The 11941-nt window shown below is 37.2% G+C and overlaps 1 protein-coding gene across 1 annotated transcript; it reads right to left on the bottom strand.

The window, feature by feature from the left end:
• Window positions 1-1917: 1917 nt before the first annotated feature.
• On the bottom strand, window positions 1918-9046 carry NAP7 (non-intrinsic ABC protein 7). The gene is made up of 6 exons (XM_023675707.2): window positions 8685-9046; window positions 8516-8566; window positions 7860-8081; window positions 3429-3551; window positions 2914-3090; window positions 1918-2306 (listed from the first exon to the last, which is right to left on the bottom strand). Exons 1-6 carry the CDS (start codon window positions 8988-8990, stop codon window positions 2220-2222), a joined length of 966 nt encoding a protein of 321 aa, XP_023531475.2. The 5' UTR covers window positions 8991-9046; the 3' UTR covers window positions 1918-2219.
• Between the last annotated feature and the right edge of the window lie 2895 nt (window positions 9047-11941).

Below are 11941 nucleotides of genomic sequence, written 5' to 3'. Positions count from 1 at the left end.
TGGTTTAAGAAACAATTTTAGGTTACCGACCCAATAAATCTGAAATATTGGATTGATCCAAAAAAAAATTTTAACACAACGAGTATATACCTCGAAAAAGTTTGAGCCCATAATCTTTTAGTAATTATATAAATTTTTATCTAGTTTCTGATACGAAAGTTATTAAAATAAAATTATTTTAATATTTAGGAAAATAAATAAATAAATAAACATTTAAGTGGCTTAAAATTTCATATAAGTATTGGTTAAATCTATCTCCAACCTTATTTATTCCACTTAAAAATTTATTTTGACTTTTGAAATGGGAAATTGCACAAATTTTCATCCTCCATAATTAATTTATCTTTACTTAGGCTAATTACACAACTTGAATCAACTAATAAATATTCGATGACTAAATAAATAAAATTCTCGATCCTTGTTTGATTGATTAATGTACTTTGCGTATAATATTAGATTTTGAAATAACTGGATGGACACAATAGGAATGTAGGGGATGTAAGGACATGAAAAGGTCAGGTGTAAGGAATCGGATCAAACCGAGAACTCAAAACGACTTGTTTTCGCTCCTAATGAAAGGTAATCCACATTAGTTTTGTGTTGATGGCCCGAGGAGTTAGTTCCCTAAGAAATAATTTAATCTTTTCAGGAAATTGTCAGTCCCATATAGCCTTTGAAAGTAATGGTCGATCAACTCCTCTTCTTCGGCAATATACCAAAGCAAAAACTTGATAGTAAAATTACGATTTGTTTCCGAGTTCCGAACCCAAATGCCCCTAGATCGAGTAAAGTGAAAGGTTGCCAAAAGGTGGTGGATTTCTACCCGTTTGCAATTCAACAATTTCCTCATCTTATGTCTTCTAAGATTCAAATTCTAAATGTCTTTATAATTGATTGGAGAGGTTCATTTTCTCGCAAGGAGGAGCTTTGCTCCTAACGAGTAGAGATATTTACGAGGTGAGACTCGGATAGAAAAATCTTCCCGTCTACGTCCCCACATCCTTGTCCCTATTCTCACCTCCTAAATGGACATCTCTATTAACAAGGCAGAAAATACAAAGAAGCAATAACAAGTGGACAATTTCAAGATAAGGAAAAAGCACTGGATGTGGAGGCCAGATTGTTTACTTTTGATAGTTGATGCCTAGATGCACTGATGTTCACGAGCAAATACCGAGTAGAGATGTCCACAAGGCAGAGCAGAGACGAGAAACATTTCTCGTCCCCATCCCTGCCACATATTTCATTCTTTTATCCTTGCAAAATTTTCTATTTATTTTTACGAGGATCGGAACACAGATTCCCACGGAAAAGTTTGGTAATCGAATTACTTGTGGGTAATTTTTTTATCTGTTAAAAAATAGTTATTTTAAAATTCTCTTTTTCAATATAATTTTTATTAAAAAATTATTTTAAAAATTTCTTAATTAATCCACATATATATTCTTCAAACATAATATCTAAAAATTCAAACTCAAATTTCAAATGTTAATATTACTCTTTAAATAAATAAATAAATAAATAATAAATAATAAATAATAAAATAAAAAAAAAAAAAACTATGACATCCCCTAGTGTTAAAATTAACTAATTTATTTTTTAATATAGCCAAAAAAACATGTGTTAAAATATATTTGTATTAAACGAGATCGGAGAGGGGGAATATAATCACGTCCTCGATTCCTCGATCCCATTTATCTAACGAGAAATAATATTCCCCACTCCCTCCTGACCCCGCAGGTAAAATGGATATCTCTAGGTTTGTTGTTCGAAAGAAGGGTTCCGAATTTTGCCTCAATGATCCTCCTCCATAATGCCAATTTCCCTCTTAATTTAGAGGGTAATTACTCAAACATTCAAAGTTAAGTCAAACTAATCAAACTAATACAGAGAATAGTGAGGAGAAAAACATACCAATTATCCAATGTATCTCTTGAAGCCTTTCATAATGCTTTATTGCCATTTCTTCCAACTCCCTCAAATAAACATCAAATTACAAAGGCATCCAAGTAAGAATTAACAGTACTGATGCATCACTAGTTTGAATTGATAACCATGCAGACCTCCGAATACACACCGAGCGATTCTCGATATTTAAGATTACCAAAATCGAGATGGACAAAACACTTGAATTAGATTGTATAATATTATCAAAAAGAAAATATTTTCATCAAGTAAAAGAGAACAGCAAGAAGAGAGAGCTACCAATGTACATGCAATTATGCGGTGGAAATTGCTTTGTACCCTTCCTCTTCAAGGAGTTTCGCTATAGAGATGTCTCCAGTTTTCACAATTTTTCCATCCTCCTGAAAGATCCAAATGTAGGAAAACTAACCAAATTACACACAGAAACCACAAGGAAAATGGTATAGAAACAGGAAACAAGAAGAAACCCATAGTTTTGAGAGAACAATCTATAAGTATTATGAGTTTTGAGTTGATTATAGCAAAGGTGAGACCGAAGCTTTCGATAGTCATCAAAACCACGATCACTGTGTTATCCGATCAACAGTGTTGAGGATTATTGGGAGTGAGTCCCACGTTGGTTAATTTAGTGGAAGATCATGGGTTTATAAGTGAGGAATACTATATCTCCATTGGTATGTGGCCTTTTGAGGAAGCCCAAAGCAAAGCCATGAGAGCTTATGCTCAAAGTGGACAATATCATACCATTGTAGAGAGTCGTGATTCCTAACAAACAGTGTGTATGGAATCGGATATCTCTTTTGTTTTCTACTTCAAAATTGATTGTTTTATTCCCTTTCATCTATTCACCCCACAAAAACAAGAGAAAAAAAAAAAAACTAAACTAGCAAAACAGAACCAGAAACAGAAGAAAAACCGTCTAATATTTCTCCATCTTCTAAAACAGCCATATTGATTGAATGTTTTTCTTATGTCCAAGATACTTACCATTATATGTATGCAAGATGGTTCGATAAATTCCAGAAGTCGTAGATAATGAGTAATCATTAACACTGAATTCTTTGGTGTCAAAAGCCCATTCACTGCTTTTGCTACGTCACGAAGTGCATCGACATCCAATCCAGAATCTACTTCATCCAGTATCGCCATCTCTGCACCCAGGACCTGAAAAGACATTAACAATTTGAGAAACGATATTAATCTTGTATTGTAATTAGCCTTAACAAGCCTGTAGCATAAGTTCTTTCTTTCTCCCTTTCTGAACCAACTAACATATACCATTGGCCCTTTCACCCTTAAGATTTACTCCTTATTCTACTAGGTTCTCAAATTTTCAACCATTTTATAATGCAGATAACTGGACCACTTGAAATGTATCATCTTCTCGACTGAATAGATAATGTCATTGGGTATGCGGAGACAACACTAGTTCCTGTCAAAATAAAGAACAGCAATGCCCAAAAGAACTAGCATACGAAAGTACGAAAAAGTAGCAACCTTACCGCAAGTTGTAAAATCTCATTGCGCTTTTTTTCTCCACCACTAAACCCTTCATTGACATTTCGGTTGAGAAAATCCGTCTTCATGTTCACAAGGTCAAGTTTGGGGAAGATGTATGCATAAAACTGGCGAGATAATGAAAAAGTGATTCAACTAGCAAAAAGTTTTAGTCTCTAAATTTCATTAACTAATAATTACAAGAAGAACAGTAATAAATGTGAAACAAGATAATCCAATAAAGAATGAAGCAAGATGAAAATTTCCTTATACTTGATTTCAACAAATCTGGATAAAAATTTTGAATTTGATTGAACAGAGCTCTTAGTCTTACCACATTACTTACGCTGCATTGCTGGTTTTTTTATTCTTCTAGTTAGAGAAACAAATACATTGATACAGACAAAGATTACAACAAACTCAGGTCCAAAGATTAGGAATTTTCCAAACCAAGTTGAAATAAAGGTGCAATAAAAAAATTAAAAAGAAAAAAGCAAATAAACACAGATACATCATCATCGTACGGAATAAAATAGCTGCCATTAAACAAAAGAAACTCATAAAAATAGGTGCACTATTTGTGAGATATCTCCTCATAATACGGTATTTTACTTCACAAAAGAGAGCCTTAAAGGCAGATTACAGAAGAATTCCAGCCTTTTGAGAGGGCCGTTCTCATCTTTGAGCTAGTTCATACAAGATGAAACATAACATAAACCCCAAAGACAGCCGGCCAAAGTAAAAGGCTAAACACAAAAGACCCGTACACCAACAGCTAATAACGGCAAATCAAATAAATTAGAGGAATTTCCCTTATTACCCCTCCTAACAAAAGTTATGACAATCAGGGGCCTCACATCACCCACAAGGTCTCTAGCACCATTCTCTCAAGGTGTAGTTTGGTTAACCTCAGATGCAAGTCTACAAACAATTCCCATGTTGTTTAATGTATTGATACGATAGATCCTTCCACTCACCAACATTTTGATGTCGCTTGATTCCTCACTCTTTCAATATCCCTAAATGCTCTTCGGCTTAGCCACCTATTTGAAGTGATCAGTTAGCATGGGTGCTTTAGGCTACACCGATTGTGCCTCCCTCACTGCCTTTTTTAGATGCAATATGTGAAACACATGATTGATTGTAGCCAGTGGTAACTTGAGCTTGCAGGGCACAGTAACAACTCGGCTAACAGTTCAATATGGCCCAAAATATTTGGTGACAACTTCACATTCTGTCGTCTAACCACCTATTGTTATCGATAAGGCCGGAACTTTAAGTAAACCCAATCCACTTCCTCAAATTCCATTTCAACCTTCCTTCGATCAACAAATTTTTTCATTTGTTCCTGTGCCAAATTTAGATGTGTCGTCAACCAACTCAAGGCAGTATCATCTTGTCCGGTTAACTGTTTGTCCAAAGTGACGTAGTTGGTCCTCTGAGATCCATAAAACATCAAGGGAGGGGGTGATCTCCCGTACACGGCCTGGAAGAGGGTAGTGATGGAGTTATGATAGGTGGTGTTGTACCAAAATTTTGCTCACAACTACTTGGGTTTCTCGTTGCAAAAGCAACATGAATACGTCTCAGTCACTTATTCACGATTTTTGTTTGTTTATCCGATTGCAGATGATATGTTGTACTCCAATGGCGGCAAGTGTCTAAGGAACGAAAATATCGATCCAGAAATGACTGAGAAAAAATTTGGTCTCGATCCAAAACAATGGAGCATGGGAAACCATGGAGGCAAACAATATCTTTCACAAATGTTAGCAACCATAGTTTTTGCATTTTACAAGTGAAAATGAAACGTGTGTACTTGCTCAAAGGATCAACCACCACACATATGGCATCATGCCCTGCCTTCAGCAATCCTTCTATAAAGCTCATATTGATGTCCCAAATGCGATATGGTCGGGTAGTGGCTACAACAACTCAGCACCTAAAGTTGACAACTATTAGTTTCGTTGGCACGCTACACTGTGTGCACATATTCCTTCATGTTGCGCTTCATCCCCACCTAATAGAGTTCCCCAGTGAGACCTTTGTATGTTCGAAGGAACCCTGAATGCCCCCTAGCACTAAATCGTGATGAGCGTGAAGGATCTCCCAATAATTCAAAATACTTGGAAAGGATTAATTGAATCTTATATAGGAGTGTATCGTGTTGAAGAGAGTACTTAGTACACAGTTTGGATCCTCCATGAGGCATTGTACAATTTTTATCAGCTTGGGGTCATGCACTGCTACTTCTTCCTTCACTTTTTGACATCTTGAATGTTGGCCATCATAATCACTCGTGGTTGAGTATCAAACGCGATACATGACAAGGCATCGGCAACTTTGTTCTCGAGGCTTGGCTTGCATTGAATTTCAAAGTAATAATCCAAAAGCTTGGATACTCGATGTTTGTATTCCAATTGGATGATGTTCTGTTTAAGCAAGTCCTTCAAAGATAGTTGGTCAATCCTTTCTATGAACTTTTGACCCTGCAAGTACAATTGCCATTGTCGCACAGAACGAACGATAACCGTTAATTCTCTTTCATATATCAATTCAGTTTGAGCAGTGTTTGAGATTTTTTGACCTTATTAGGCAATTGGTCATTGGTTGTGGGATAGGACCGCTCCTAGGCCCTTATCAAACACATCTATTTCAATCACAAATGGTAAATTAAAATCGAGTAGAGCTAGGGTGACCATTGCATGCTTCAATCATTCAAAGGCCTTAGTCGCTTTTGCATCCCAGATAAACGCACCTTTTTTGTGGAGGTCAAATAAAGGAGACCCCATCGTCCTATAGTTAGGAATGAACCTCCAATATAACTGGTGAGACCCAAAAATCCTCTAAGCTCCTTCAGATTGGTTGGTATCAGTCATCGCAACATGCTACTCACTTTCTCCAAATCGAATTCCACGCCTTCTAATAAAACCTACTTACTCTATTCTTTCCTTGGAAAAGGAACACTTCTTGAGGTTGGCATACTAGTGGTTGTCCTTATGCTGCTAGAAGATGATGGATAGATAAGTGACATGGAAGACAAGGTCTGAGAGGTAAACCAAGATGTCATCAAAGAATGCCAACACAAATCTTCAAATGAACGTCCTAAAAAATGTGGTTCGTTAAGGACTAGAACATGGTCGAGGCATTTGTGAGGTTGAAAGGCATGACTAGAAACTCATAAAGCCATTGTGGATTCTGAAAGGCATGGCTAGGAACTCATAATGGCTATTGTGGATTATGAAACCCATCTTGGGCTACCCAATCCTCCTCCTGCCCGCGTATTTGGTAAACGTAGTTCTGATACCAACTTGTGAGGTATTCCTTCACAATATAGTATTTTACTTCACAAAAGAGCCTTAAAGGTAGATTAGAAAACGATTCATACTTCTAGTAACTTTATTACACCACGAATTTCTTAGAGATTCTTCTAACAACGTTAAAATTACCCCCATTACACCAACAATTAGGCACCACCCTACTACATATGTTATCTCAAACTTGTAAGTAAAAGGATCGCACCCCCCTCTAAACCAGCCTCTTACTATATTATTGAAGGTAAAACTAATTGAAATGGAGTAAACCCCTAGCAGTGAATCATCAACCATTGCACCATTCTCATTCCACATAACTATTATACCTCCTGCACTACCTTCAGCGTTGAAAACAACCCAGCCAATATGTCTTCAGCTTAGAGGGATTTAATAATACTTCAGTCAACCTTAGCTAGCTTTGATTATTGAAGAGACACTATGTTCGGATTAAATCTAAAGATGAAACATGTTATCCATGTGGATAGTAAAAAAAACAATATTTTTATGAGTTCAACAACATATAAGATGGAGATTCGAACCTTTAGCCTTTTGGTTTTCGATATTAGTCTTAACCAATTGAGTTATGCTCAAGTTGGCAACAAAAAACTATGCAATATAATACAGGTGATTTATTCCCCATGTCCTTGTTGAAGTTCAAAATTTGCTTCTTTTGTTGTTTTTTTTAATGAAAAATCAAGCATTCATTAAGAAGAAGGAAAGAATACAAAAGGGTATGCAAAATAAAAAAAGCCCAACAAAAAGAGTCAAAGACCGAGTTAAGCAAAAAAAAAAATACTTCAATCCAAAATGATAAGACATGGGGGAAATTACAAAATGTCTCGGAAACCAATGCCTAAACATAAGAAGACTACACAAACAAAGGCTAATTGATGTGCATGATGCTTATCTGCATAAGTACACATGGTTCTTTAAAAAAATCTTGGAAACTTCTATTAATCTTAATCAAAACAATTTTTCTTTTTGTATAACAGGAAGGAAAAAATGTCAACATTTCAGTAGATTCAAAAAGACTTATATGTGAATTCTAATTCCATAAGTACGCATACATTTGACCAAGAGGGGATAAAGCATGAACATGGTATTTCGAGAGAAAACGCATACCTCAATTGGCCCCAGCTCTGCTAGACCAAGTTTCCTCCTTCGTGCATTGTAAGCCATATTTAAAAAGTCAATATTGCTGACACCTGGAATCTCAACCGGGGACTGGAAACTCATAAACAACCCTGCAAGCGACCTTTCTTCTGGCTCCATTTCAAGCAAATCACTTCCTTTAAACTGAATACTACCACCTGTAATCTCATAATCTGGGTGCCCAACGAGTACCTTAATCCACAAAGCTTCACGTAACATTAGTGGATAAATCGAAAGAATCGAATCTCCAAGCAGATGACATTAACAGAGGCTAGGCATGTTGAGAACTACGACAATAGTCAAAAAATAATAATTATTATGGTGGCACTTGTTCTTGCCTTCTGTACCATGGATATGCCTAAATTCCCTCCTCTTTCTTTTCCTTTTTTTTTTTTTTTCCCCTTCCAAAACTTCAATCTGGAATAGGTTTAGATTCAAATAGGTAACCAGCGAAATTTGAGGAGCTTCATGCACTATACAAAATAACTGAAATAAGCTGCAAACGTTTCCATTCCAAGTACAAATCTAAGCAACAGGACAAGATTAAACCTCTAAGCTTATTACTTGCAAGGAACGCGATAGACTTTTTTACAAGGATAAAGGAAATTAACGCAAACAATACTGACCTTTGCAAATGTGCTCTTTCCAGAACCGTTCTTTCCCATGATGGCATGAACCTACTAGAGGCAGGAAGAATTATTCCGAATCATACAATGAACAAAACTACAACGAAAATCTCAAAACCTCGTAAGAAGCCACTTCATAAATCGATACTAGAGATTAATTAGAACAAACCTCTCCTTCGTTGACAACAAGGTTAACACCCTTGAGAATCTCCTGCCTAGATTCTGCAATTACAGCAGTCAAATCCTTGACTTCCAACAAAAGATTCTTCTGACTGCCAGAGGAACTTGTGGACGGAGAATTGACGGCGGGGAGAGAAGCGGTTGCTATTCGAATTGAGCGGCGGCGATTGGAACGGAAGGGGAGGGGGAAGAACGTGAGCCTTGTGGATAAAGTAGAATTAGAAGGTGAATATCGAACCAGAGGAGAAGTGGCTGCGGTGGAGGAAGAAGTGCAGTAAGCCATTGACATCGCCATTGTAGAAAGCTGGAGATGTACACTAACAACAACTGCGTCAGGTAACGAAGAACGAAGTTTAAGAGGTCCATGGATGACGTTTGCTTTAAATAAATTATATTTTAATGGATAGATTATAAAAATAAATAAAAATAAATAAATAAAATGTCACATAAATAATGCATAATCCTTCGATGCACCACGTGTCATTTAATCAACACGGTACATGTCATTCATATATCTAATCATTCATCCAACCTAACGTATATGACCCGTTGAAAAGACAGGTGTGTTATGGAATTATAAGGATTGAATCGACTAAATTGAATATGAATTAGCTAACAAGTCAACCAGAAGCTAGCCCTAGTCATCGATGTTGCATGCAAGGCTATCTAAGCTGACTAGCCTCACACGTGCCACACGCTTGGGATGCACCAAACGAGTTGGGCCATGCAATAGAGGGCTTGGGCTAAAGGCTTTTGTGAGTGGGCGTTAGGCTTAAAACCTTTTTCGATTTCAAGTGGGTTGACTTCTATGGGGCTTCTTTCTTTGCTTCTGCTTTCTTGATTGAAGAGTAAGCGCGTAAACTAAGACTGAACGAAAGATTCATGATCCTATCCTGATTGAACGAGGGTTGAACTATCTCTTTGAGAGAACGAGGTTCAGACGCCTTCTCTTTAGCTTTTCATTCATTACAAACAAAGTGATTGAAAAAGACGATTCCTTCTATACTGCTTCCTGACGAATGATTCATAGGTACCATTTACTATTTCTCGAAGCTCGATCTCTCCCCCGGATGAACCATATAGCCAAGAGAAACCATAAACCAGAATAGAATGAATCGAGAGTGAAGACTTGAAAGACTTTCAGGGGCAGGATCAAGACTACTATCTATTTACCGAGTGCCTTCTTTCATTCAATCTGGAACTAGAGAGTAAAGAAAAGCAAAGAGATAGTGAAACCGGAACCCTCAAACACTCTTTCCCTCGGTAAAGCTAAATTCATTCATTCTCTCCTGAACCTGAACGGAATGCAAGAAGAATCAAACACTCTTTCACTCAGTAAAACTAAATGAATGAAATGCTCTCCCTACCGGTCGAGCTCTTTCACTCCTCTCCCTATCCCCGTAAGGTCGAACGGCTTTGCTCCTGAACCGGAAGTCCAGACTGAAGCAAGACAAGATGAATTTGAAAGATTAATGATCCTGAACTACTTACCTGATTGAAGAGGGTAAACTGGACGACTATTCTTCTTTTCCTCTCCTGTAAGCAAATGAAAGGATGTTCGAAAGATTTCATTCCTGTTCTGGAGTAAGATCAGAGAAAGAGAAGTTCAATCAGGTTCAGTAGCTAGCTCTTTTTCTGTTTAGTCTTTCAAAGCTCCTAATGATGAATTTAATATCCCTTACTGTAAAGAAAGGATAGGTTCAGGTTTCTTGCTTTCGGCTGTAAAAGCGGAAGACAGTAAACTCATCTACCTCTCCCTATGTTTCGGGATATTTTGGGGCGAGGTAATTACTAAATCAAGAGACTGTATATGGGTTAGAATATAGTTGAGTTGCTCGGTTCGATTTGAATCTGACTTGACCCGAGCTACTATTTATTCTCCTTCACCAAAAATTATAACCTTTGTCTTCTCTTTTTTAGAAACGCTCCATGATGATGATTTAGTGGTTATCTATGGTTGACAAAGTCCCCAAAAAAAAATGTAGGCAATCACAATAAGAATGTTCGAGCTTGACCTAATCCAACTATAAACACTCGTACCCCATGACTCATTCATCTGTAGCAATAACGATGTGTGAAGATAGTCTTATGTGAATAAAAACTTACGGCCTCTCTACGGCCTCTCATTTTCTGCTTAGTGCAACAAACCTTACTGATGCGAAATCCCAAGGACAATATTTGCCTCGAACATCAATGATTTGGCGATGAATTACATCAAAACAATCCAAGTTCTACGTTCGATTTTATGGTCAAACTTGCACACCCATGATTCAGACAACTTCAGATCAACAAATTTCAACGTTTTCAAATCCTTTTTAGCAAAGAGTTCGTGTAATTTTGATAAGATTTAGTGGGTAGTATCAATGCTCATATACATTCCTTAACGTGTACTTTGAGGCACTTAACTCACGCCAAATGGCCCTCGTAATGCAAATTCGATAGCTAACTTGGTTGGATGCTTCTTAAGGTGCATTATTGGTCATCTAACCCGCTCAAAGTTACCTTGTTTCTTTAAGATGCTCGTTTAATTCTAGTTCACTCAAACACACTCTCCCTCTTTCCCGTAAAGTACACATTTAGTTATAACTCATCGATACTCACTCTTCTAAACCCTTTTGATGCCTAAGCTCAAACACATCTTAAAATGCTCTTTCGATGCCTGAATCACTCAAATCAATTTTGATATGAGCCATTTAGCGAAAGTTTCAAGTCATCCATGTTAGACAGGATGCGGCTCATAAATGGTTCACCAAACTAGAGCTTTATTTTTCGTGTAAAATGTTCTCATTTTGGAGGAATGAGATTGTGGTATCGCTAATCTTAAAATAAACACTATATCATAATTGTCGTATCAAGGGGTGGATTTGGTGGGAGTCCGACATCGAAAGGAACGAGTGCCAGCAAAGACACAGGGCCCTGAAGGGGGTGGATTGTGATATTCCACATTGGTTGAGGAGGAGAACGAAAGACCCTGCTATAGAAACCTTTCCTTGGAAGACACATTTTAAAGCCTTGAGGGGAAGCCCAAAGAGTACAATATCGGCTTGCGGTGTGCTTGGGCCGTTACACTATCATCAGGTATCATATCACTTCCTACACTGTTTGATGTCTAGCACACCCTAAGTGCCCTTTAACTCACCCGAAATTCCTCCATCCCATGTGGAGATTAACTCCTGTATAAACACTCTTGAATCTAAACTGTCTTTTATACACCCGACCTGAATATAACTAAACAGATTAAGGTAT

This window comes from Cucurbita pepo, chromosome 4, assembly GCF_057944985.1.
Source record: "Cucurbita pepo subsp. pepo isolate OVF chromosome 4, ASM5794498v1, whole genome shotgun sequence".
NCBI lineage: Eukaryota > Viridiplantae > Streptophyta > Magnoliopsida > Cucurbitales > Cucurbitaceae > Cucurbita > Cucurbita pepo.
Note: the sequence above shows the minus strand (reverse complement) of the source record. Positions and strands in the feature narration are given on the sequence as shown.

Bases quoted from the DNA above. Each gene is read 5' to 3' on its own strand.
- NAP7 (XM_023675707.2), bottom strand. From the start codon at position 8,990: ATGGCGATGTCAATGGCTTACTGCACTTCTTCCTCCACCGCAGCCACT. The intron at 8,567-8,684 runs GTTTGTTCTAAT...TGCCTCTAGTAG, and splicing joins TTGTTGTCAACGAAGGAGAG to GTTCATGCCATCATGGGAAA. The intron at 2,307-2,913 runs GTAAGTATCTTG...TGGATCTTTCAG, and splicing joins CATCTTGCATACATATAATG to GAGGATGGAAAAATTGTGAA.